Source organism: Lepisosteus platostomus, chromosome 1, assembly GCF_059453375.1.
Source record: "Lepisosteus platostomus isolate fLepPlt1 chromosome 1, fLepPlt1.hap1, whole genome shotgun sequence".
Taxonomy (NCBI): domain Eukaryota; kingdom Metazoa; phylum Chordata; class Actinopteri; order Semionotiformes; family Lepisosteidae; genus Lepisosteus; species Lepisosteus platostomus.
The window spans coordinates 13,657,363-13,684,330 of NC_142611.1; the positions used below are offsets into that span (position 1 = coordinate 13,657,363).

Consider the following 26,968-nt stretch of genomic DNA (forward strand, 5'->3'; position numbering starts at 1 on the left):
GGAAGAGTAAACCGGCCCCATTGTCACTGAGACAGAAAGTATGCAAGCCCAGGCCCAGACAAAGTGCAAGCCAGGTGAGTGAAAAACAAATAAGTCCGAATTTCAACAGCTACTCCTTTTGTTCACAAAATCGGAGAGAATGCAAATTGCTCTCTGCAAGCAGAGGAATCCTATCACCCAAGGATTTACACTTTCGGCCCTGCACATACTATCTGACTGACTAAATCGATAAACATGATGCGGGATCAAGGACTGCTGGGCCTTGCTTATGTTTACCTACACTATGTCTGCTTCCAAGTGAAGTTCTTCAGTGATAACAAGTACAACTACTACCTTCTTTCTCCCTCATTGTCAAAAACTGTGGTTGCCAGTGCTGTTCTAGTCATTTTAAAAGTAATTTGTAGTTCCAGTTTGAGATTTTACAAAAATGCTTGTAGAGGAATAGTACTTAAATGTACAATTGTACTTGTACTTAAATGATTACTTTTGAATTTTTTTTTATTGTCAGAAAAAGGCAAGAGTCAGTGTGTACTGTATGTGTAATGCTGACAATTAAAACACCATTATGTTGCACAAAAATACAATCATGTATGAGAAATATTCTATAAAAAAAGAATTTAAACTCGCTGGCATTTGTTAACATATGACTTGAATATTAAGTGTATTTAAGGGAACAACATATCAATGCATAATCTTCTTAGGCGGACTAGCTTGGAGGCTTATTGTAGTTTAGGAATTTGCTCCCTGTCACATGTTGACACGGTAATTTTAAACATGGCTCTGAAAAGTTGAAAAATAATGTGGAAAACATTAAAATAATAAATCTGCAAACAACTGTTGAACAATGATAGATAATAAGGGGACTTAATCTGCAAACTGTGATTTGATATTGAATTGCATACTTCTTATGAGGAACAAATGGGCATCTCTAAAATGTTTTCATCCCACATTAAACGTGAAATTTTCTGAACATTTATTATGACAGTGTTGACATGTTGGCCATGCAAGGCATGTGCAGACACCCAGTGGTTACAAAAAAGCTGAGTTCCTATAGCTAGACCAGCTGGTGCCAAAATTCAGAACCATGCATTGTGTACTAATTCACAGATAATACTGAATGGGTCCCAACATAAAGAAAAAAGTCTAAAGCATGAAAAAGAGTAAGAGGAAAATAAGAGTAAATGCTTTACTGTATTACACAGTAATAATTAATGTTACAGCTTGCAAGCTGTGGTAGAAATGAACGTGGCATGAGATTACCATACAGGACCTACACCAGAACAAACAGTATCATTGCACTAAATATGTTCTTAGACATGAACCCAAATCTGTAAACCATTGTAGACACAGAAATTATGTATTATTCGCTTTTTCTTTTATCAATGCACTGTGGGTTAAATACGCAGCCAGCAAATAAGTAAAAAAATACATGCGTAATTTATATGGTTAGCACAGTGGCACAGTGATTAGCATTACCTCCTCGCAGCATTGGGGCCCTGGGTTCAATTCTTGGGGTGCTATCTGCATGGAGTTCGTATGTTCTCCCCCATTTGTATGTATTTCCTCCCACAGTCCAAAGACATACTCGTATAGCTGGTTAATTGGTGTCTGGGACATTCGGCTCTGTGTGAATGCGTGCATGTTTCTGTCTGTGTGCCCTGCAAAGGACTAGCGTTGCATCAAGGGTGTATCCTGCCTTGCTCTCACTGCTTACTGGGATATGCTCTGACTCCCCTGCAGCCCTGTATTGTATCAAGTGGGTAGAAAACAGATAGGTGGATATAACTTTCAAGTATAGAATACAAACTATTTTATGTAATGAACAATAAATAATGTAAATATTCACGTAGAGATACAGTTTTAGATGATAAAAAAATGAAGTATAGTACACATACATAGTATTTTCTCCAACTTTTGTAGACTTCTAAACAGCAATAGCATTATTTTCTGAAAACAAGCACACATTACACAAGAATTACTGCATTACAAATGCTTACCAAAAATATAAATTAAAAACAATTAAAGAGGGGGTAGGTAAATATGAAACCCTTTGTGAAATTGTACATGAAGTTCTGACCTGGTATTAAGTGTTTTGTTCAGATTGTGTTTCGTTTGGAAGCTTTAGTAAAACAGGGAACCTAAGACACAATGCCTGAAGACTTGTAGTGTGTTCAAAATCCTGTTACTTTCAGCTGCACTTAATCTATAAAATAAACCAAGTCTGTTTTCTGAGGGAATGAAAGAATGTCAGGGTGTAAATTTGCCAGAAGACCCTCAAAGTTGTCTTTTTCTTGGTTTCTTAAAAATTAACCTGGAGCACCACTGTTATTCTGGCTGGATGGCATTCTAACACCTCTCTACCACCCCTGTGTTCTGGTCTAGGTAATTAATTACAGAATTAGAAAGCACTAAAATAGCATAAAACATTTTTAGAAAGCAAGATAGCTGCTCTTCTAAACTTAACTGAACAAAGAAACCTATCATAATATTTATGTAGAAAAATGAAGTACAGATTTTTGGCTTTTGATTCTTTTTATATTTCTGATTGCCCATGATACGTTCGAGTGACTATTTTTGCATAAGCATTAGCACTATTACCTGTCATGAATGTCAAGCCTGGTGAAAACCAAGACAGAAAAATGGAAAAGAACTAAAATGCCCAATTTATCAACAGAACCTTATAACTCTCTAAGAGCAATTTCTAACCTGGCAGGACGTTACATCTGGTAGACCATGAGTCATGACACCTCGCCAAGAACACTGGGTAGGTTCAAATGCCAAATATGGAGGACTAGTTGCTACAGAATACCACTTTTAGTCTAGCATACCTGCCCTGCAGTGCATTAATCAAGTAATGGAACCACACTTTCTGCCCTTCCTGTAGGCCCATCCGAGACATAACAACATTCCAGGATAAAAATGCTTGTCCTCATGATGCTTCTATAACACTGGCTTACTTAAGCACCACTGAACGTTAGTGGGACAACTAAGGTTCAGAGACCAATGAAAAGGCTCATGCTTGTGCTCATGCTCATTCCTATGAGAGGAATGGGACCAAACCTCACAAGATGGGATCTGCAACATAGTGCAAAGCATGCATCAAAGGTGTACTGCTTGTATTGCTTCGAGCATTGGCCAATCATACTACCAGCCTGTGACTTTCATAGTATATTAGATTTTAGATCATTATAATGAATTAGCCAATTGTAAGAGGGCTGTGAATGGGAACAAGATGGAAGGTATTGTCAAAACTACATGGCCCACGAAACAGTGGGGGTATGACCTCCTTTCCTCGATCACCTCACGCATTGGAGGAAAACATTTGGTTGGGCGACAGCCAAAAAACAGAAAATGAAGGCTTTCAGTTGCTGCAGACCTCTGATACAGAGCAGAACCTCTGATTTGTGCTGCACCAGATGGAGAAATGAGTGAGGAAGTGACTGACTAACAGACCACTGGATATATTATGACTTTTTGTGAAAAAAGGTTACGGAGAGACTTGGTTTATGCAAGATGTTTTTTTTTTATTTGTCTTGATGCAGGTGAGCAGTTTTGCTGCCTGGTTACTTATAAAGAACCACTGAATAAGTTTAGCTATAGCTCAAAGAACAACTGGGCTTTGTTTTATTTTTTTTTAAGTTTCTCTGGCACTTTCAGTAAAGAGTACTTTATTTTTACCTTATGGCTATATTTTTTGTGTCTGTTTTTTTCCTGAGCCCCACCTATCAAAACATCACTCTAACAGCAACGCCTCCTCAGTGATGTCCCACATTGTTTTGTTTGTTCGATAAAATGTTAATGTAACTTCTATAAATAAGATTTATAGATTTATATCTCTTGCACATAAAGTGGTTGCAGGTATAAAGTGATGTTTCTTTTAATATTCAGTGTATATCAATGACCTTGATTTTGGAATAGCTAGTAAACTTGTCAGCATTGCAAATGATACTGAAATTGAAGGAGCTGCAAGCATGGTTGAAGCAATAAAGGAAACTGAAAAAGATATATGGGTATATATACAGTATACACTATTCAGAAGTGGACAGATATATGACGAATAAAATGTAATGCAGACTAGTGCAAATTATCATAAGCTAGTAAAGGACAAAAAAATAAAATGGATGGCACTAACCTTGAAGAAACAGCTTTTGAAAGAGTTTTAGGTTATTGTGCCATCACTGTCCTCTTCTAGTTAATATAGGCCAGAAGTAAAATACTAGGATATATTGCAAAAAATACAGAATGCCAATTACGGGGCAGCTATCCTAAAATGAACCAATGAAGTTGTTAGAACACTGTGAACAATTCAGGATATTACTGCTTTGGAAAGACTTCAAGGAATGGAGAACAGCATTTCCTAAATATGCAACAGATTATTCAGAAAAAAACAATACAACAAGAATCCAGAAATGCGAAATGTTAAGAACTCTTGAAATTAAGATTAAGAACATAAAACAGTTCTTCACATAAAAGATGCCAGGCATCTATAACAAGCTATTCAGACATACTGTTAAAAGTGATTCTATTGAATCTTTCAAGAAACAGATCAATGAGATTCCTGAATTGATTAGCTACTAATAACCAAGGAAGCAAGATGGGCTAAATGGCTTCTGTAAACTTTCTTTTTTTTAAATTAGGTTTGGAAGCAAACGTTTTCTACTTTCAATGCGTCAAACAATTCTCTGACACAAACAAATCAACAGTAACAAAAATCTCTGTGGGTCATTTTAGTGTAGCAATACACAGTTAGCTCTCGCTTGCTTTATTTTTTTTTTTGAACATGTTTATACATATATTAAAACTGAATACAAGCAGAAAATGTTGTCATTGCATAGAATAAGAGTAAAGACATCGTTGGGGGCGATATAATTAAATAAACATCACGGAATAACAAGGAAACTGCAGTGACACAGGGGAAACCAAGTGTAAAACTGCACAATAATTGTTTGGCAGAAAGCTATGTTTTCTCTCTGGCAAAGAAACATCAAATTTCACAGACATGTCTCTGCAGTTTTAAATGATGATGATAAGAAGGATGGGGAGGAAATTATGATGGTAACAATGAAACTCATAGGGGCCATATGTTCTTCATTAAGCGCTGTGTAGACCATAACAATTACCATATCACAATGAAGGCTGTAATAACAATTAACAGCATTGTACACCTACTGTTACTTCTTTCTTCTTACAATACTTTGCATTGCTTTCCAAAATCAGCTAGCAAAAGATTGACAGTAAACACAAGCAGTGGTAATGGTTTGACTAAATTGAGACATTTATTTAAAATATGAATTAAATGAAAATCCAATCTCTCAACTACCCTGTTGCTACAATTCCCGCAAGATAAAAGGTTCTAAAAATGGCAAAAATGCAATAATTTTTAAGTTCTACTTCACCTTAAAAAGATAATGTAAAGGTTGCTTGGTGACTCAGGACTCATCAATGCAAACTACAATGTGGACTTATGTTACTTAAGTTTTCAGATCATTGCTGGTTACTATTGTTGTAAAGAGTTTTTTCATGTCTATGCACTTTCAGTGACTGCCTGTGTGTTGCCAAATGCAAATACAGCTTTTGTGTGAGCAGTGTGCTGGGCATTAGAACAGTCCTCAAACCCCAGAAAGATATTCCTCTCTCCCTACAATTGTTAAGGGACTTCAAGTTCTCCATGTTGAGAATTCTGAGTTTTGTAATAAATGTACCTTTCTTCATACATCATTTTAAGGTACTGTATAATAAAAAAGTCACATAAAAAACACGCTAGACTCAAATTAAAATAGTAAATTAAACAGAATTGCACTGTAGCACAATGGTATAAAAATAATGTTTTAAGACAGGATATGAAATTGCTGACTGAATTGAAAGCTCTGATGTGGATGGGATATTATTTCACTGTGATGGAACAACAGAGTAGAGACCATAGGCTCCCAGTGTTCAAAGCCTCATCACATAATACAGTCAGGAGACACACCATTCAAGCCAGTAATGGTGAGCAGCAGTATTTTGAATTTTATTTCTACTGAAAATACACAGGGAGCCAGTGCAAGGAAACAAAAAGATGATATATGCTCATTCATTTAAGTCATAACCCAAGTAACTGAATCCTGAAACGTGCTGCAACATGTTAAGAACATATTTGGGTACTACTGTATATGAAGCACTGTATTACAATAATGAAGCCTGGAAAAGACATGCATTCATTTCTGTATCAGACCGGAAGAGATTGGATATGGATATGGACAATATCATGAAGTTAAATTTACAACTCTCTGAATATGAAGTTGAACAGAGATTTCACAGCTGAATATTTAAGACCAATTCTAGGACCATCAGTAGCCAAACTTAGGTTGAAACATTTGCAGAGCTAACAAGGATAACCAATGCAACTAACTTTTGTCTTGTCACAGTTCAGATGTAAACAAGTTTTGTGGCATCTTTTTTTAACATCATCTAAAGCAGTGTGACAAGATCGGGGGTGCTTGCTTAACATCAGGTTTCATGATAACATAAATTGTTAGCAAAAAAGAAATAAAAACTAATGCCATACTTCTGAAGACTCTGAGCCAATGGTGACATACAGATACTAAAAAGCGTTGGAATACGAAAAGAGCTCTTCAAGACACCGACTGTGTTGAGGAGAAACGGAAATTGTTTTGAACAAACAGCTTTTCGTCAGTACACTATAACAAAGCAGTTCTAGTTATACCAACAACTCTCTCCAATATATTCAGATAATTGATAAGATCAATAATATCAAAGGCAGCACAAGGTTCCAGGAGGAAAAAAAATGATAAAAACAAGCAAAAGCATGTTTAGTGACCCTAACAAGAGCGGTGTCTGTGCTATTGCATAGTTCTGAACCCAGACTGAAAAGACTAATATATCATACTTTATTTACAGATAAGTGAGGTTGCAACTAAAGAGCAATATCCTACTTTAGATCCCGTGTCAAAATGGGTACGTTGGACATTGACTGATAATTACTGAGAAGGCTGGAGTCTACCTTCTGCTTTTTTAAACAGTAGGTAAGTACAAGTACAAGAGCTTTAAGAACAAGTCCATACCTGAGTGATTCACTGATAATTTTAGTGACAATGGGATAGAGAAGAGCAAAGTTTCAACACAGCAGGGCAGAGGGAATGAGATCCACATGAGTACATGTGGTAGGTGCATTAGGATACATTAGGAAGCACTGCAGCGATCCATTTTGGATGATTTTAGTGAGCATTTCAGCTGCTGAAGAAAAACTGCATGAAACTCTGCTAGCAGAGCTGCATTTAACTTGAAAGAAAATACATTATTCTCAGAACTGGAATCATAAGATACAATCTGACTCTGTATGTTATCAAATTTATATTGAAAAAGCTTTGAAAATGATTGCATTGGATTGCAGACTTTTCTATAGTGCCATTTGTAACTAGATTAAAGTGATGATGAATTGTGGAAAAAAAAACGAGTTTTAGGATTACTCTTTTCTTCTTCAATAAGTATCCTTAAAAAGCTGACCTTGTAACAGTCAGGCCATTACTATTAGATTACTGGTGTTGTTTGAAGGCAACCAAATGAACAGACAGTCCATCCAGCTAATGCCATTTGGGGTATGCCTGCAATGTAGTTTCAATCCAGGGTTTAATGTGCTTGGCACATGTGGAATTAGGAACACTGCACACAGAAATTACTTAGATTCTCTTGTCAGTTTTAATGTTTAAATAGTGACATTTTGATTACGAGTCAAACTGTACTTGTAAAACATGTTTTAAATGCAGTCTTTAGAAATTCATCGGATATACATCTATCCATTTTATGACAGCTTTATCCAAAACAGGGCTGCGGGGGAGCTGGAGCCTATTCCAACAGGCAAGGGAGGGGAAACGCACCCTGGATGGGATGTCAATCCATCGCACGGCACACTCAGATACACGGACACAAACGTGCACACACACACATCTCACACCAGGTTTCCTAGAAACCAGTTATCCAACCAGTTTGTCTTTGGACTGCGGAAGGGAAATCGGCACACCTGGAGAACATGTGAACATGGGACCCCAGCACTACGAGACAGCAACCACCATCTGACGTATATTAATAACCCAAATGTTTTTTTTTTTATTATTTGAATATCAATGTTTTTAGAAAAATAAAGCTTGCATATTGATTAACTGTTTTTGTTCTGATGTTGATTCATTGCTTATTCACAACTGACCACTCCAGACAAACCTTGACTGTTGAATTAGACAAATGTCGATCAGCATAATATAAATAATAAACACATACTGTACAATTACTCGCCATGTGCCTTCAATTAAATATCCTTTAATTAGAAGGAGCGCATAATTTTCCTAACAGTAACTTTGCACATTTACAGCAGTTGTAAGTGTTCCTTTTGACTTTCAGTATAACGAATTATTTCACTTCAGCACCTTGTAGCTCCCAAAGCAGTGTTTAAATATGAGGCATATGCTTTGAATGGTTAGACGATGTGTGAGAACTGTAATGGAGTGAAATAAAATCCTAATGAATGATATAAAACTATCCTTTAGGATGTGGTTATGTCTAATTTCTTATTTTTATGAATAAACAGCTGGTAAAAGCCCATGGAATTTGGAGTAATCATTCTCTAAATATTTCCCTCTCACTCCCTCCAAAAATGGCTTTCAGAAAAAAAAATGCAATTTAAGAATCCGTTTCCTTCAAGGGTCTAGGGCCAATGTTTCACATTTATAAAATAACAATGCAAGTGCTGAAAAGCAGTGTCACTCCAGGAATCTGGACACACAAAAGAACATACCTGCCTTATCTTGCATACAAAACACTTCAGCACAAGATGCATAACTAACACAAATACTAAGAGATTAGCTGGTGGTGATGCTTATGATATAGTACCATGCAAAGCCAGTTTGGTCACACACTACGGCTGTATAAGAATATAAGTGGGAAAAATTCACAAGCCACAGAACGTTTTTGTAACCAAAAAAAAATGAATTGTATTTTGCAATTGAACAGAAATGCAAATTGGTTGTTTTAGATAACGTCTCTCTTCTAAATGCATTCCTCAGAAAAAATAATATTTTAAATAAAACGAGATATTTTAATCAGAGGGAGGTTAGTTCCCAAGTGTCCGAACAGGTGAAGGCCCTCACCCAAGTGTCTTCGAGCTCTGCGACTTGGTCATGTGACTAGCCGACTGTGACCAGGATTCTCTCAGCCGCGATGCACAGTTGGCTGAGGATGAAGGAGTCTCCCTACACTTACTCATTCTTCCCCTGTGTGTGGTTCCACGGTTTGTAACCAGGAGCTGTGATGCGAACACATCATAATATGTGGCTGTTCGGAAAAAATAAAATAAAAAAAACTTCCAGGAATGCAAAACAGTTTATGCACATTCCGTTCACAGACAAGGATGGATGATTTCAGAGAGGGGGCTTGAAGACCTTCTCTGGTTTTCAAGTCAGTTGCATACATTATAAAAAAGAGGAAAGAAGTAATGAGAAAATTCCATATTCATTAGGCTTAAAATTCAGGAACATTTCTTTATATTGAAGCTGGAAATATCTGTCCTACTCCTGCCTGGCTTCCAGACCCAGGACATGCTGGAGGAATTATATGGGAATTTTAAAGAATTACGGAGAATCCCGCTGGAGACAGTTACCAGGGAAAGGGAAGTCTTGTCTGCCCTGCCTGTTATCACTGTGACCCTCACCAGGATTAAGAGGGTAGAAAATGAGATGTGACGAATTTGGAAAACGATAACCTAAGTCACGACCAAAAGTGAAGAACACTGTGCCAGTATGCAAGAATCCTTACATCTGAAATTTTAGTTGGTCCCAATGGATAGAACTAGAGGAAAATAAATCAGTTGAAGATTTCATGTGAATAATGTGATTGTCACAGTTTGGGCTTTCTACTTAGCTTACAAAGAAATGAGCTGAGGTGAGGTTTTTATTGTTCAAACACATATTATATACTGTAGCAATTTCATCTACCAAAGAAAGATGAAAAACACACTTTCACTAGTGCCTTTTTACTGGTGGAATTAGAATTTAGAATTGCCAGCATCTGCATAGCACTTTTCATCCAAGATTTTAAGGAACACAGATCTCCCATAGATGAAGCGCAACACCCACCTGGGGGATATCTGGCAGTCTTTACATACCTGCAGCCTCACTACACAGCAGAATAGCAGGACAAGTGAGAAAATACATACTGTAAGCAATAAGTTGGTTTTAGACTGTACATACCCAAGGTGGAATTTAGCCAGAACATTGGGGGTTAGCACACTTACTCTTTCAAATAGTGTCAACGGATCTTCTAATAACTGGGCAGTCAGCACACTGATCTACTGTCTTACCTGAATGACTGCTCTTCTTACACAGTCTCCCCTGTCTCCATACTGGGGTATACAGTAGTTCTTTCTGGTCCAGAGGGAAAAGTATTGCCTATTGCTCAACCAGCAGTACATACAGCAGCAACCTGGCTTTCCTTCTGCGTGTCCCAGTGTAGTAATGATGAGACCCAAACTTGTGCAACTATTGTGTGATCAGGCTATAGGATAGTAATGCTACTGTGAAGTAGGTTTAAGAGGTAGAAGGAGCAGTAAACAAAACCAAGAACTAACGAAGATAATACATCGGATGAATTTTACTGCATTTACAGTATGGAGTATAGTTGAATCATGCATATCACATCATTCACTTGGTTCTTGGATCTTGGCTTTAAAGGTAATCATTGCTCTATTCCTGATATTTTAAAGTATTTTCTATCAGAATGCACAATTTATAGATTTAAAGCCTTTGTATATTCTTTGTGCAATTCAATTTGAATGACACAAGTTTAGCTTGCTACAATCTATAATGTGAAAAGTGATCAGTCCTTTTTTAATGAGATGGTAGTGTCCAAATGACAAAAACAACTAAGTTTAATATATATATATTAAAAGCGAGAACTTGTATTTTTCCAGTAAAAGACTAAAAATAGCTGCATGTGTAACTAAAAACAAAGCAGAAAAAAATAAATTTCATCCATCCATAATATGTTGTGTAATGAAAGGATCAAACAGCCATACTCAAAGAGTTGTTCTTGCCAAAGTATTAAGTCCAGAAAACATTTTAGCTAGTACAGCCTCTTTCCATGTGGCCATTAATACTTACAACACACAACTCATGCTCGATAATGATGATGTTTAGATGAAAACATTAGAATAAACAGTACTGAAAGCAGGCTTTGTTTAAAATATCCATCATAATTGTGCATTTCTCATGTAAACATCCCTTGTACAAGACTCAAAAGCTATGATACGCCTTATAATGTCATAGCCAGGGCTTTAGCAGAAACCTCATAGCTTCTTCGGTTGCAAGAACCTCTAATGCGATGTAAGGTAACACCACCATGCAGTGCAGACACTGATAATGGAAGCTTTTTCCCCGTCATTAAAAGAAAATCACAACCAAAACACTCCAACTCATCACCTACCACCCCGTACCTGGAAATGCTATCAGGCACAAGGCTTGTCACTTTTTTTTTTTTTTACAGTGAGCCCCTTTGTTTGTCTTAGCTGTCAGGTAATGTGCCATGATGGTCTGCTCTTTATCGAAAGCATGTCATCTTCCCTGCCTGCAGGCTTTGTAAATCACAGCCAAGCGGCTCCATCCCCATTCCCACAGCATATCCCCGGGATTAGTAATACTCTGGCCGCAATCCAAATGCTGCCTCCTTCTTGTACAAGCTTCATTCTTAAATCTAAAGGGCACAGGGGGCCGACAAAGCAAAGCTCTGCCTGTCTTCTTCCAGAATCCTGCTGCTGTGTGAGATAAAGGGGATTCACATCACACTGCGGGGCCATTGTGTTTCGCATTGTGGGAAGGCAGTAAAGTGATGCTGCTAAGGGAATTGGCTTTTCAGCTATTGCTTTCACTGTGTCTGAAATAATTATACTTACTATTAAAAATATCTAAAAGGATTAAGATATAAACGTGATGGGGCATGTTATTTATCTATTTCTATTTTATGACTCTATACTGTAGGTTGCAGGAGTTCAGGGAAAATAGCTGCAATGAAGGAAAAGGTAGGATAATATGGTAGCACAAATTCTGATGAAAGGCTAATTCTGATGCAGTAGACTGGGAATACTTTTAAAGACTCTATAAGAATGAAATGAAGTATGACAAACATCAGCGCATATCTTAACACAAAGGTTATCAGTTCATACAGGTTCTTGCTAATTACTTCCAAACCTACAACACTAGCTTCCTTTTGAGTGGAACAGTGGATCTCTTCTTTCTCTAGCGAGTGTATTGGGATTCATTTTTACTGTTATTAGATATGACCTGTGGTCTGTTTCGTTAAAATGTTTTTTCGAATATACAGCATTTCTGGTGTCATTAGGGAAAAGGCGATGAAGGCAATTCACAGATGGGTGTTTTGCAGCCAAATTAAAATGAATCCACTGCATTATCTGGACAACAGAAATGTAAAGTTAAAAGGAATTTATTTTAGAGATGGAATACCTACCCCAAAGCCTTACCATATTCTTATAACCTTCACAATTGGTATGAAAGGTCACAGTTTTTTTCTCACAGTCCAATTAAAGAAAGCCGAAATCCAGACAAAGGCTTAAAACCTAAAATGCCCTGAATTGAATCTCTGTGTCAAATTGTCTTTTATGCCTGTCAGGATAATGGACGTAGAGATCCACTGGACATCTGTTTGATTTCAGCTACATAGTACGTGGTACAGAATTCACTCCCCCTTCAAATCAAACAAACTCATTTCCACAGCTCAGACACTAAACAGTGCCCCTTGCATTCCATTCTGTTCAAACCAGGCCCTGTGATATGGGTGTAAGGATGTACTTGAGTCAAAATAAAGAACATATTTCAATACAGAAGTAATTGCCAGGCTATGCATTACAATATATTTGATGGTTCTGATGGGCAACTTTGTAAGGCATGATAAGATGTCACAAAGGATACAGGAGAGACAACCATATTTTTTCTGTTTATTCATTCCAACACATCTGTAAGATGTGATTCATAGGTAGATACCCATTGTTACATCAACACCAGTCACAACCCATTAAAGAACCACATTGGTTGTTCTCATCTCACATTGGTTGTGATTTGTTTGGTCTGGCACTCAAATTCTGTTACCTTCTTTCCAAATAATTAATCATTTTAAATCATTGGTTTCCTCAAATAGATTTCAAAACTGGGGAATCATGAAAAACATATTAGAATTGAATGATGGAGATGTACTATGAAAAGGACTCCTGCCAAATTAAAACAAATAACCCTGAGGAGGCACAGAGATATAACAAGGTGGATAAAACACCAAGCACAAAATTGAGCAGGCCCAAGCACATCCATGTAGTCATGAGACAGTTATGAAAGAGGATACTTACAGTATGTTAATGATAACATGCTGTAGGACAACTGGAAAATCCACTTTTCTTCTGAGGGGAATTCAATCATTCACTTTCCCTGTCAATACATTATGATACCCTAGTTTATATAATATAACCTGGCTTAAGGTAACATTACTATGTTGGGAAACTAATACAATTGTATGATTACTATGTCACAGCATTGTTCACATATTTATGCATTATTTAAAGCTTTTAAAATTAGTTTTTCAGCACAGAGTTAGAATTCTGCCAGATTTAACTCTATCAATATACTTGTAAATGCTGATAAAACAAACCCAAAACAAGCTAGGTATTTATATTGGGTTTGATCTACAATCCAATGCTTCCATGTTGTGCATGAAAAGTAACAATGAAAAAGATTTTACGAACTTGTTTGTGCTCCACCAGTTACTGCTTACTCAACTTTGAAAAAAAGGTGCACAGATAAGGGTGCTTGAACATCTGCAGGTGCAAACCAGAGAAAGAATCTGAGCAGAAATGAATATAGAATGGAATTAACAAAACAAAATGAAGAAAAAACAGTAAGAAAAATTATCTTGAGTATGTTCTAAATATGGATTCATGCATGTTAAATTACATTTCTATTGAAATGCTGAATTGTGACATAACTTAACATTTATGTTGATGATAAAAGAAAAGAAGATGAACTGGCAAGCAGAACTGAACCATATTTAGACTGCATTGGTGCCAGGAGTTACCGGGAGTCCAGCCCAGGTTTAAAAATACTTCTTAGGAAGCATATCAATACAATGTGTGTGGTACATAAGAATGGAAAAAACTACACATTTTTTCAGACCTGTGAGGGGAATAAGATACTTGAGAATATCTTCAGAACCAACCAACATATCCCCAAATAAATAAAAGCTGCTAAAGTGGTTTTAGGCACTTCTATCAAAGATGACTGCGATACTAAAATATGCAAAATACAACTTTGAATTAAAAATACAAAATGGATCACACCTTTAAAATAATTCTGCAGCGTGGATATACTCAGCTTTATGTACCCTTTGATTCAGCACTTTAAAAGACCCAATCCTCCAAGCCCTGTCACAATTCCAGAACACCCCCGTTTTTTCACGTAAGTGTTGGATTGATCACACAAACTTAGTGCTGAAAGCATCAATGAGCAACAATCTGGTCATGTCAAGCTGAAAATCATCTATGGAGTAAAAAGAGTGACTAGAGATCACGAATGACAGATAGAAGAAAAACAATCCCCTCAACTTGAGTTGTTAAAGAAAGAGGCTTCTGACTGACTACTATTTCAAAGGAAAAGATCTTGATTTGCAGTACAGGATCATGTCTATCTTAATGAAATGGATCAATGAGCTAATAGTTACCAAAAATACAATGGATCAAATCTTCTTCTGTAACCTTCTTAAGTTTTGGAAAATACATAACAAAAAATTAATTGAGCCTCTTTCCATAGATAAGTTAATTATGTTTTTAAATGTGGCACACTAAATACACTGTAGGTCAATGTTTATTATTATCTTAAATGCTTCATAGACTGTTGGATAACATTTACAACAAGGAGTTACCTATTAAAAATGGTTTCTTAAAACTGGACTGCATTAATTGGTTCTTTTTGTTAAGACCTTAGGACTGTTGATCGACTGTGTTTGAAGTCAAAGTTAACTACATGATGGGATTGCCTGTCTTTTCATTCCTTTTTGTAGTCTCTGCACTGGTTTAGATACCAATTAAAGATAACCACACAAACTACAGTCTAATAATCTCAACTATAATGTATACATTCACCAGAAGCGTTATACTGTATAACCATAGAATATAAATTAATTTTAAAAAATACAAATTAAAAAGGAAAATAATTGTCACCTTGCAAATCATGCAGTTTGGGCAACAGGGAGACAGAAAGCAGGTTTACAGTAACTCAGCCTAAGACTACAAAAACGATTCAAGCAAGTATCCCAGGTCAGATTCTCTTTCACATTTGAAAGCCGGTGAAGAAAGGTCCTTCAGCTCTGATATTTGCCAGGTAAGAGATAGCTTGCCCTCTGGCACTGAAAACCTCACGAATAGTGTTGACGGAGACCAGACGTTCTCAAACAAAATTGTGCTTGCTTTGCAAATACCAACACTGGAAAAGATGCTTTTGAGCCTTCCTAAGCCAATTTTAAAAAATGATTTACTGCTTATCTTAAATATGACAGAAGAAACCAATATGAAGTTTAAAAACTGTTTATAAAAACATAATTGGTTAAGTGATTAAAAGGCAAAGTTACAATTATGCAATTGAAAGTATTGCTTAATTGCATAGTTATAGGAAACATTCATCTGGATGGAAGCACAAATGACAACACATGTAGCATTTATGTCCTCATGGCGCACATTAAATTATAGGCCTGTTTCTTATCCTTTGTAATAGAGTGCCTTTTAGCAACAAACCCTTCATTATACAATTATTTTCAATTATGAGTTTATAGCTTTAACACCCCCCATTGTAATGTGCAAGCAAATACTTATTATGATATAAACTTTAATCTGCTCTTAATAAAATATTTCCTTAACCTCCTAAACATTGTTCATCTTTATTGATATGGTTATTAAAAATAATGACCTTTCTAAAATGTAACCTCCATTTTGCCCAGCAAGACATCTGATCTTATCTACATGTATGGTATTACTGAAAGTACAAAAAATGCAAAGACTCTTGCAGCATCAATTTGGAAATATTGTGGCAATAAGATTTAAAAATCAATCATAGATGTAGCACATCTCCAAGAGGCCGAAGTCTTTTGGTCCATGGAAAAAGTACTTTTACTTTAACATGAAGGTGAGATAATGAAGATACTGTAAGAGTGATAATAAGCTTAAATTGGCCTCCTGGGATGAATAAAGTATTTTGAATTGCATAACAAATATCAGTTTGTCCCAACAACAGTTTGCCTAATTAAGACAAGACAGATGTATTAGGTCACTACAGAGTACTGGAAAATCAAGACAGCAAGAAGAGCAGTTAAGAATAAAACATGTTGCACGCTATCTTATAGGAAAGTTGACTTTGGATTTATTAGAAGAGGGGGCATTCTCTTCAAGTCAAGACTTGACAGACAATGTGTTTTACTTCTTGTTGCACTAGATCTCATAGCTGAAATTGGAGACACCTCTGTCGGTATTTGATCAGGTAATTGATACTTACGCAAGGCAGCTATAGCTGGTCATTCCTAGGACTAAACCCACAAAAGGTGTCTGAACACTATTGTTTTTCAATGTCAAACACAAACCTGAGCAAAGACAGAAAAATGATACCCCAATCCTTCCCCCACTCTTTTGAAAAGTGTCTGAGAACGGCACTTTCTACATCAGTATTCCTGATCACCATACTGAGGAAGTGGTTTGGAAATTCTGGTCCACTGGAAAGAATAATCACCTACTGTTCTATCAACACTTCTCAACAGATCTTCAGGTCCCAAGATTTGTTATATTATACTAACTGTATAAAGGAGACAAGAAATGCAATTCGCAGGCTGTTAATAAAACTCTTAGAAACGTCTCTCAAGAAAGGGACAATACTGACAGGCAGACAGCATTTTTAAGTTCCACATACAGTAGTGTGTGGACCTGATACAAGTATACAAAATCCTCACTGGCTTTGACAAAGTCAAGTCAGTGAAATTCTTCAGAATCAATAGTGAAATACAAATGAGAAAACACATGTAGAAAATACACTTCCACTGGGGAAATGCATTCAAAAAAGGAGGCACTTTCTTTGCACAAAGGTTTGTGGGAGTAACACAAGCTGCCCATCCATGTTGGTGATGGTGATATGCAGGCTTCTTTCAAAAAATGAGATAGAGTATTTAGATTTTTAGTTGTTCAGAAGCTATTTGATCTACAGTACCTGTGCTAAACGGTTATTGTTTCTAGCCAATTTTATGTTCTGTGTACTAACACTTGCTGCAGCTTTCCTTGGAGGTCTTTCATCCCAGTACTGATCAGGGCTGGCCTGGCTTAGCTGCTGAGATCTGACTAGATAAGGCTACTGCTGCTATTTTGCCTCAAGTAAACTCTTAACAAGACAGAGAGAGAGAGCTGTGGACCCTACCCACAGAGAAAAAAAGATACCTCCATCTGTCTTAGCTCCAAAACAGAACTCAGACAGCCCCAAGAATTTTATAATGTCTTTCAGCACATTAGGAGCCAACTCTAGACAAAAACCTTTGAAAAACCCTTAGCTAATTATTCTCTGTAATTTAGGAAAATGTAACTAAGCAACAAGTGACAAAAATATAAATACAAATAAACATATCTGCATTTGTTTAATGTCTTCACTTCTTATTTTATCTGAATTAATTTACTGAAATTTAAAATTAAAAAAAAAAGTTTTAAATGTTGGATCCAAACTTCATTTGGCATGCTTCGTTCAAATTTCATTTGATATACAGCACAGGTTTAAAAAGGACAAAAATGCAGCTATTTACTATTTCTGTAGTCAGGTTTAAATTCCTTTCCTATACAATGATTTGCTATTATGTGCTTTTATGATGTTTAATACAGTGGGGGAGTAATACAATTTTGCAAATGTTTGCGATAGTCTGAGTAGCTTGGTCACAGTCCAGCATTGCACTTACCCACTGGACATTTCACTGAAACATCTGTTGTGTTACTGTATGTGTCATGAATCATAATATTTTAATACCTAATGATCTCTGTAAACCAGGCAGCGTGGAGACTTACAGTATTATTAGATCAACAAAAAGATTGTTGTTGGTGAAATGACTGAAGCACCTTATCTGTCAAACTGTTCATTCCTATGGCTTCCAAACATACTTGGATTTGACTCAGCTGGGAAAAGTTTATCAAGTTTAACACAATATTGGCAATAAAATGTAATTAAAATGATTTGAGAACTAGATAAATGGTACTGGATCCTGAAAACAATGCTTCCAGACCAGACCTTCAGAATTTTCCAAGAAGATAAAAATCCAAATGTTTTCAGAAAGAAAATTGAGTGTGAATAGTCCACATTCTAAATTCATGTGTGTTACGGTCATATCGAAGAAATTGTAAGCCACTTTTAATTTGGCCACAGCTTTCACATCCTGTGCCTTGACTTATGCAGATTAAATTGTGGTGTGGGAAGGGGAAACAGGAGATACAGTACTAAACTTGAAAAGACATAGGTGTTTATGTAGACACATTAACATTTTGTAGTCAATGTAGGGAAACAAAAAAGTCCAACAAAATGTTAGGATCATTAAATCATGAGATGAGTATGTTAAAATAATACCATGCCCTAGAAAGCCCTCATTTGAAATATAAAATACAATTTTGGCCACCAAAGTATTCAACAGGATATTACTGTTCTGGCTTCAGCCCAGAGAAGAGCAAGAAGATAACATTCCAAGGCCTAAAGGAATGTCCTACAAAAACAGACAGAAATATCTGAATGTTTTCAGTTTTGAACAGAAAACAGGTCCTACAAGTGGACCTGAGTCCAATATTCAAATTCTACAAAGGTATTACCAATGTCAACCCAATGGAAAAAAAACAACAGTAAAAAATATATCTTATAAACCAGAGATTATAAAAATTAAGTGCAATTTAAATTGAGAACAGTTGACACTTCGTTAGGCAAAGGATTGTGGGACTATGGAACAACATAACCAACAGTGATGTTGAAGTCAACATCCTATAGCCAGGATATAGCTTCTTTCAAGAAATGGCTGGATGAGATTCTTTGTTCAATTACCTACTACCTACCAAATAGGTAAGATCAACAAATGAACCCCTCTCATTTGTACTTATATTCTTATGGTAAGATGCAGTGGACAACATTTGTCATGGTTTACATTAAATAAACTGCTAAACCTTTCGATAATGGGTCACAAATGCGACAAGCTGTTAACTTTGAATTATACATTTTAAAATAATTTATATGTTACAGTTAATTTTAACTACTTTTGGTAATAATATACAATACGTCAGTTGCTATTAGGCTTATGAGAAGATATAGCTTTATTAATGCATTTGAGATTATAAGAACTTTAGAAATATTTTTTTTTTATCTTCCCTAATCCCAACTACTTTCAATGCATTCAGATGGAAAAATAAAATAATCGAACAGGCTTCTAAGAGGGTTAATGTTTTTTTGGATTTCTTAATCTAAAGAGATCCAAGTCATGCATATTTCACAGACACTGTTTTCATCTTTGAATAAGGCATATTATGAGTACAGTATGTTGCAGTAAGCAGAGAGGTGAAATGAAAAACGGAATACCCTCCAGTCCTCCCGAGGGTATCCCAACTATAAATAAATAAATTACTGCAAAATTGTCACATACATAATGGACAAATCTGACAGCAGATAGATTGGTAGTCCAGAGGGAAGCCTCCCCAGACAGGAGGTCATGAGGTCAGCACAGCCTCAGACTGCCATCATCAGCCTCTAACACCTTGAGTAGATCGCGGTGCAGATAGCTAGAGATAGTGGAACTAGCCTGAGCTTCACAGGGGAAATAAACTCCCGAGCGTCTCTGACCCCTTAACAGATCTGAAATAAATCTTTAAACAGTTATTTTCAGCCAAGGCTAGCACACATTCCCTCCAATGTCCAAAGTGTTCATTTAACACTCACTGCTAGATTTGTCGAAAAACGTTGCCAAAATGTTTTTTTATATGGTTTTGACAGCTTAAATCACATAGCAAATGTCAATAACAAATGATAAAGACTTCAAACCTTCAAAAAGCTGATTCATTTAATTTTTTGCTCTACAATACTGAACAAAAATTAAGACGATAAGGAAATAAAGATCAGAAAGGTGGCCTGAAATAGTTAAGTAAGGAAAGAGACAGGTGTCTTAAAACAGATCAGAGCATGTGGATATTGGCAATTATACATAAGATAAAGATGGATGTGGAAAATGTATCAGATGACCACAAAAAGCTGTATATTTACTTGCTCCAACTTAGAGTGCTGTCTCAGGTCCTAATGAAAACAGTTCTTGGTTTTAGGTATAGACTTCCACCCAGTAAAAAGAATTGTCCAACCAAGCCAGGTGGATGCTGCACATTGGTGGTGGTGGAGGGGAGTCCCCATTACCTGTAAAGCGCTTTGAGTGGAGTGTCCAGAAAAGCGCTATATAAGTGTAAGCAATTATTATTATTATTATTATTATTATTATTATTATTATTATTATTATTATTATAAGTCAAAGTCACAGGCTGTACTGTAGTACAAAATGTATCAGCAAAAATAACTTTGGAAAAGAAGAATGTGAGAAACTGGAGCTAGACAGTAATTTAGTATTTAACAGACTGTGCCCAGGACAGAAATTCACCAAAGGACATCAAAGCACTGCCCATAAGCATTTTACTGCTCTATCACACTTTCTGGGAGGATTGTTAAAAGAACGCTGTTCAGGGAATGAGTTGCTAAAATAACAGAGCTTTACTATCTACTCAATAGTATAGTCATAAACGAAGTGGCAGGGCTCCCAGATATCATGACTCAGTTAATAAAGGTATTTCATTAGTAGGCTGGGTTATATAACTCACTACTTCAGATCAACACAATGGCCTTGCAGACACCGACAGGGATCCATCAAGAAGTGAAAAACAAAAGTGCTGATGGTAGGAAGGTTTGAAGTTGGTTGAGGTTGCTTCATCTTCCCACGCAAAAGTAATGCCATCTGGCTAGCTGGTTACCTATGCATTTGCAGGTTTGTTGTCAGCAAGAACCGCATCAGTCCTCCAGCCCATAGCCTAATGCTCAGCCCAAAAAGAAACAAAATATGAAGAAGTGTGAAATGTCTGAGGTTTAATAAAAAACGTCATAGGTTGGAGAAAAGAACAACTAAGTGCATTATTAACACAAATTATTGTTCTCTTCTTCTTTGCTCGAGTATGAGGGTGCATTAAATGCATGAAGAATTGAAAATACACTTCTAACTGAAAACAGGTTCATCTGAGAGAAACTGAAGTTGAAGAAACTGATTGTGTTGAGAAGAACAGAACAACTTCGCTATGCACCCTTAAGAATTTAGCTGCTGTATTGGTCAGAAAAACAAAATCTGAAATGGAAAGTCTGATTTTGCAAAAACTCTCTACTAAATTTTCATCCTGTAATCATAAAAAAAGTGCTTTAATGGCAATACCATATACAGTAATAGTGTGACAACAGTATCGGGTTTTCATCCCAAATGTGAAACTTCATTCTTAAGGCACATGTGGCCCATGTTGCTCATGAGAACTCCACAACTCTAGTACAATATGCCACATTTAGCTTTTTGAATGCTAAATAATCAAAATCCTCATCTTTTTTACAGACATTTTTCAGCAACTGCAAAACTCTTTGCTTAATGGGTGTAGGCCTGTTGTCAAACAAAAAAGTGCAGAACCAGAGAAAGCTCTACAGTATATGACAAGAAAAAAGCTTTGTAATGTGCACAAAGGGTAACCCATGTGAAATGAGCAAATTCTCTAATCAGGACTGTTTGAAAACAGTACCCACTATATAAAGTAGTACAGAAAAAAAATGTGCAGATTTTTTATTTTAAAATATGCTGCACAATCAAGTGCTTCACATTGATGAAATTTTCAACAAATTAATTTCCCTTTTAAGTAACACCCATTGACTTCAAAAATGTAAAATGAGTAAAATTCTGAAAAAGGTAAGCAGAAATAAAGGAAACATTAAAAAACAACTGCCAACATCCAGTTCAGTGTATATAAATGGAAAATATATATATATAAAAATATATAAATGGAGCAGGCCATGTGTTATTATACAATCAACACTGCATCCAGAAATGTAAGTAAAACCCGCACTCTACTTTTGCCTTGGATATGTACTCATATGTTCTCATTTTGAAAGAAAAACACTCATTAGTTCATACTTTAAGAATTAGTGTAATGTGTTTCTTTATTTTCTTATTCTTGTCAAATACCCAATTCTTCAGCTGCATAGTTTGACTATAAATAGCTTTGACAATCAGCTGAGTATTCACATCACTGGCTACCTGTCTTCAGAATGTTCTCATCACGATTAATATATTCTTGCTTGAAAGCTTCTAAACAAACACATTCAAAACTAACAGCAGACAGTTTTCCCTGAAGCACTGCTATTTTGTAGCTCTTTGTGTGCCTTGTTATCACCTCAGTGAAGGCAGAAAGTGTAGACAGATGAAAAACGTTCTCAACGAAACCCTGTAAAAACTGACTTACTCTTGTTCTGGCTCTTACTAATTACACATACAGTACTTGATACATCGAAGAGGAACTTTGCAATACATGGACAGATACACTGCTGGATAAAGACAGCAAAATCATAACAAAAATCCATTAAACCCTTAATTATTTGGTAATATGTTTTTTTTTCTACTGTTCGAGTAAAAAAAGAAGCAAAAAATATTAACAAGAGTGGAATGTCTGAGGCTTAATAAAAAACTTTACCTTCTCAATACAATAACATGCATACCTTCTAAGCAACATAGGATTTAGCACTCACCATAGGAAACGTAAAAGAATAATGCAATATCATAAAGGGATATAAATACTAATGAATAATTTATAACATTATTTACAATCTTTATTGCTGCACAATTAAAATCTATTCACATAACCACACATTCCAAAACCTAGGTCACTCGTAGACTACAGCAGGTGACATATTACAGAGTTATTCCATGGTTTTGAAAGTAGCCAGAAGGAAAGCCATAGAAATGCAGAGATGGCAGGATAGCAGGATGATGCTAGTTTCTTTAACAGACAGTCAGCAAAGTTCTTTACAGATCATCAATTTGTACACAGTCGAATATGTAAAGTCAGCTATTTGGTAAAAAAAAAACAGCTTGCAGAAAATCACCTTAGTAATTATTAGCCCCCATGCATGTAGTACAGAACCAAGTTTATTTTGGATTTCTTAAATAAAACATGAGCATTTTATTGGAGCTGTAAGCTGGTGACTTATTATACTGCTAACAGCACACAAGAAACGCAAGTCAGTCTGTTTCTTGGTTTCTATTAATGATGTAAACATGCCAGCAGAATGAATTCTCATCTTGTACAGTGTCATAATAAAAGGTTCCAGACAACTTAAGGGTAGGACACATTTCTTAGCATCCATTACCCTGAGGAATGTGAGAGCACAGCATGGAGTAAATGAGAAAATGACACTGTAGATCTACAGTATTACAAACATGAGACTGAGAAATGAATTTGGACCAATAATAGCAAATGTTCTGATTTATGATCCCAACACAGAATCAAATCTCCCAACCAACAATAACACTACAGAAGTTGATTTTGCAGTTAGCCATGAAGCTTCACCACACCTTCAGCAACTATTTTGTTGCATCCATGATTTCTTTCCGTCAGGTAGACAGCATTAAGAAGAAACAGCCAAAATAGCATCAGATGTGGTCTTTAAATAAATGTAATCATCAGCAGGTCACGATAACAAATTGCCAGAGAATCTGGTCCAATAATAGAGAAATTAATAGAAAATAGCAAAGGTACCAAAATTGGACCCTGAAAAAAACCTGAAGGAAATAAGCTATAATAGATGTGGAACTACAAGTGATTTTTTTGTCCTAAAAATGAAACAATGTTATTTTCTCTCGTGAAAGATAATTGTGCCTACAGTATATACTGCATTAGCCTACATGATGTGCAACTCTGCTTAGGATAGCATGCACAAACAGCTCCAGTCACAACGCTATACACCGCTTTCATCCTTAGGGACTTTACAAAGTTGCTTACCTTCAGTGGGATTGACAGCTGTTGGAAGGCTGTTCCAATCCAGGGTCCATGAAGGACAAGGATGAGGAGTGAAAACAGCCTCAATGCCACATTCCTGAAGCAAAGAAAATCATGACATTACATTAGATCGTCCACGCCTGTCTGTTGCATTACTTACATTATAGAACTATTTATGTTTTTTAAATACAGATCTTAAATCCTAAGCATTTTAAGTACAAAGTACTGCATATACTGTAAGCAGGGTTACACAACTGTCTGCGTTTCCCCCTCGATTAATTAATCTTGACGTCCAGCTATTCATAAAAAAAAACAGCTTGCAGAAAATCACCTTAGTAATTATTAGCCACCACGCATATAGTTCAGAAATATGCTTATTTTGTATTTGTTAAATACAAGATGAGTATTTTAGCAGACCTATAGGCTCGTGACTTATTATACTGCTAACAACGTACTGTACAAGAAAAGCAAGTCAGTCCTTTTTTTTGTTTTTTATTAATGGTGTAAACATACCAGCAGAATGTATTCTGAAGATTACAGACATTACAGATTACAGAAAGAAAATTATTTCATGGTTATTGGATGATGCTTCACCAAGCAGCATGACAATCAGCCACAACATACAGCCAACACCAGCAATTCACCATGAATGATGACATAAGGAGGTTGGTGAGCTGAATAGAGGTATTGTCTCAAAGGAATGTCCAACTAAATGCAGACTTTTAACACAGAAATGTACTGAAAGTGCATGTGCCCTAATAATTATGGCTATTTGAAATCACTTGTTTGAACACGAAGAATGTTTTTGTTCTAATATTATCAAATAAATACATGAAATAAAAAAGAAAAATACATTTTATTGCTTGTATTCTTCACATTAATCTCATGATCACGGATTCAAATTTTTCTTGAATATAAAGCAAAAAGCAAACATTTTTAACTTTTCTGTCCCAATACCTTTAGAGAGCCCAGTACTGTGCTGTGCTGTGTACTGCATATAAAAGGACAGACTACAAATCATACTAGCTCATGAAATTTTAGTGCAAAGGCTTGGCATAACAATTACATTGGGTCTACAAAAATATATAAACATTTGCACTACAGATTTATCAGGTCTTCAAGTCTTATATACTGGTGGCATCTTAATTATATGCATATACATATGTAATATATTTATACTGTATATAGATGCTCAGATGTTTGGTTCTTTATTCTTTTTTTATTCTTATTGGCTAGAGAGAGCAGTCCTTTTAAGGACAGCCCTCTAGGGGGTGTGGTGGCTCTGTGATGGCGGTGCAGTGGCTCTGTGGCTAAGGATCTGCACCTGTGGCTAGAAGATTACCGGTTCATATCCCTCCGCCGGCAGAGGAATCCTACTCTGTTGGGCCCCTGAGCAAGGCCCTTAACCCCATGTGCTCCAGTGGTGCTAGATAAAAGGTTGACCCTGAGCTCTGACCCCAAGCTTCTCTCCCCGTCTTTGTGTCTCATGGAGAGCAAGCTGGGGTATGTGAAAAGACAAATTCCTAACACAAGAAATTATATATGGCTAATAGAGTGATCTTATCTTATTGTGTTATTTCCTGACACACAACGTACTCTATTTTAACATATCCAAACTGAAGTGCTTTCTGCATATTCATCATTTCCAGACATGACTAATGCACAGTACTGTAAATTTTCCTGCCGCAAAACAGGATAGCATGTCACTTTGGGAGCCAAGCTAGATATCTGCTTGGCTCCAGAAGCAGGGTTTGTTTGCACAACAGAAGGCGGCACCAACAACAGGTGCAGCAAAGCCCAGTCTGGAGACACACAAGAACTTGTAATTCCATCTGCAGGACACGGGGAAAAAATCACATTTACAAGGTCTCTGTGTTCCTTTTACAACTGTTTTATATGAACTTCTCCCATGCGTGTTCTTTACCCAGCAGGAAATCTTAAATTTATGCCTAGTAGGTGTAAGAAGCACTTTGCCCAGCACAGCAGTTAAGAACATTGGGATATAATGAGAAGGAATGGATAGTGACTCAAAGCCACAGAACTCCATCACCCCAGCTGTGTCAATTTATCTCAAACCTAAAATTAGCTTTGGATGATAAAGTGCTAGGGACCACCACTTTGGGCTTATAGAATTACTTAGTACAGTACTACACAGTGGAAATTAGGATTGTAGGGCACAGCAAGGATTCCAAGTGAACTATGAAATGGTTCATTATATGACAGGATTTTTTTGTGACTTACACTTTAAGTAAAGTAAGATTTCATAGTAAATTGAACTAGACAAAACAATCATGTCTGAATGTTAAAGGTGCCAACCTTTGTGGAACAGACAAATGTTGTTGATAAATATCAGAAAATGCCATTCTTTTTCAAAATGCTGCGTGTCACTAGATTGTCTGTTTCAAAGAACATTTTATTACATTACGGTGTGTTGTCCTAGATGTACACAGCCTCAGGGGTTGAGCTGAGGAGATGTAAATCATTATTTGGCAATAACTATGTAGCTCAGTGATACTACAACAAATCATTTGGAATAACATAGAAAAAAAGAAACAGGAAGGAAAAGAAAAGGGTAAGTATTCATTCTGATGAAAAAAAAATTACGGTATGCCATTCCAAGATAATTTATGGAGACACTATTTGTAAAAACGAACTTTTAAAGTGGAAGTGTGGCATTTGAAAGACAATGAAAAGGGTTTTGCGAATCTGCCCAAGGAGGTCTTTATCTCAAAAAAGGCTGTTCAGCATTTCTCTCTACTTTCCACTTTGTCCTAAATTTTCATTATGAACCATGCAATACCACTACAACTTGTTTGTAGCAAATTG

The 26,968-nt window shown here is 36.3% G+C and overlaps 1 protein-coding gene and 1 long non-coding RNA gene across 4 annotated transcripts in view; one reads left to right on the forward strand and one right to left on the reverse strand.

Moving 5' to 3' along the window:
* LOC148677744 (uncharacterized) overlaps positions 1 to 8,143 on the forward strand; it is a 30,844-nt gene extending 22,701 nt beyond the window's left edge. The window contains exons 2-3 of the long non-coding RNA XR_015935368.1: positions 6,901 to 7,025; positions 7,826 to 8,143. This is a non-coding gene — a long non-coding RNA (uncharacterized LOC148677744). The remainder of the gene's footprint in view (positions 1 to 6,900; positions 7,026 to 7,825) is intronic.
* The window catches only part of gstcd (glutathione S-transferase, C-terminal domain containing), a 60,047-nt gene that overhangs the window by 23,996 nt on the left and 9,083 nt on the right, over positions 1 to 26,968 (reverse strand). For all 3 annotated transcript variants that reach the window (XM_088625084.1, XM_088625095.1, XM_088625075.1), the window contains one exon: positions 24,146 to 24,239. In XM_088625084.1, the coding sequence (XP_088481210.1) occupies positions 24,146 to 24,239 (94 nt within the window). The remainder of the gene's footprint in view (positions 1 to 24,145; positions 24,240 to 26,968) is intronic.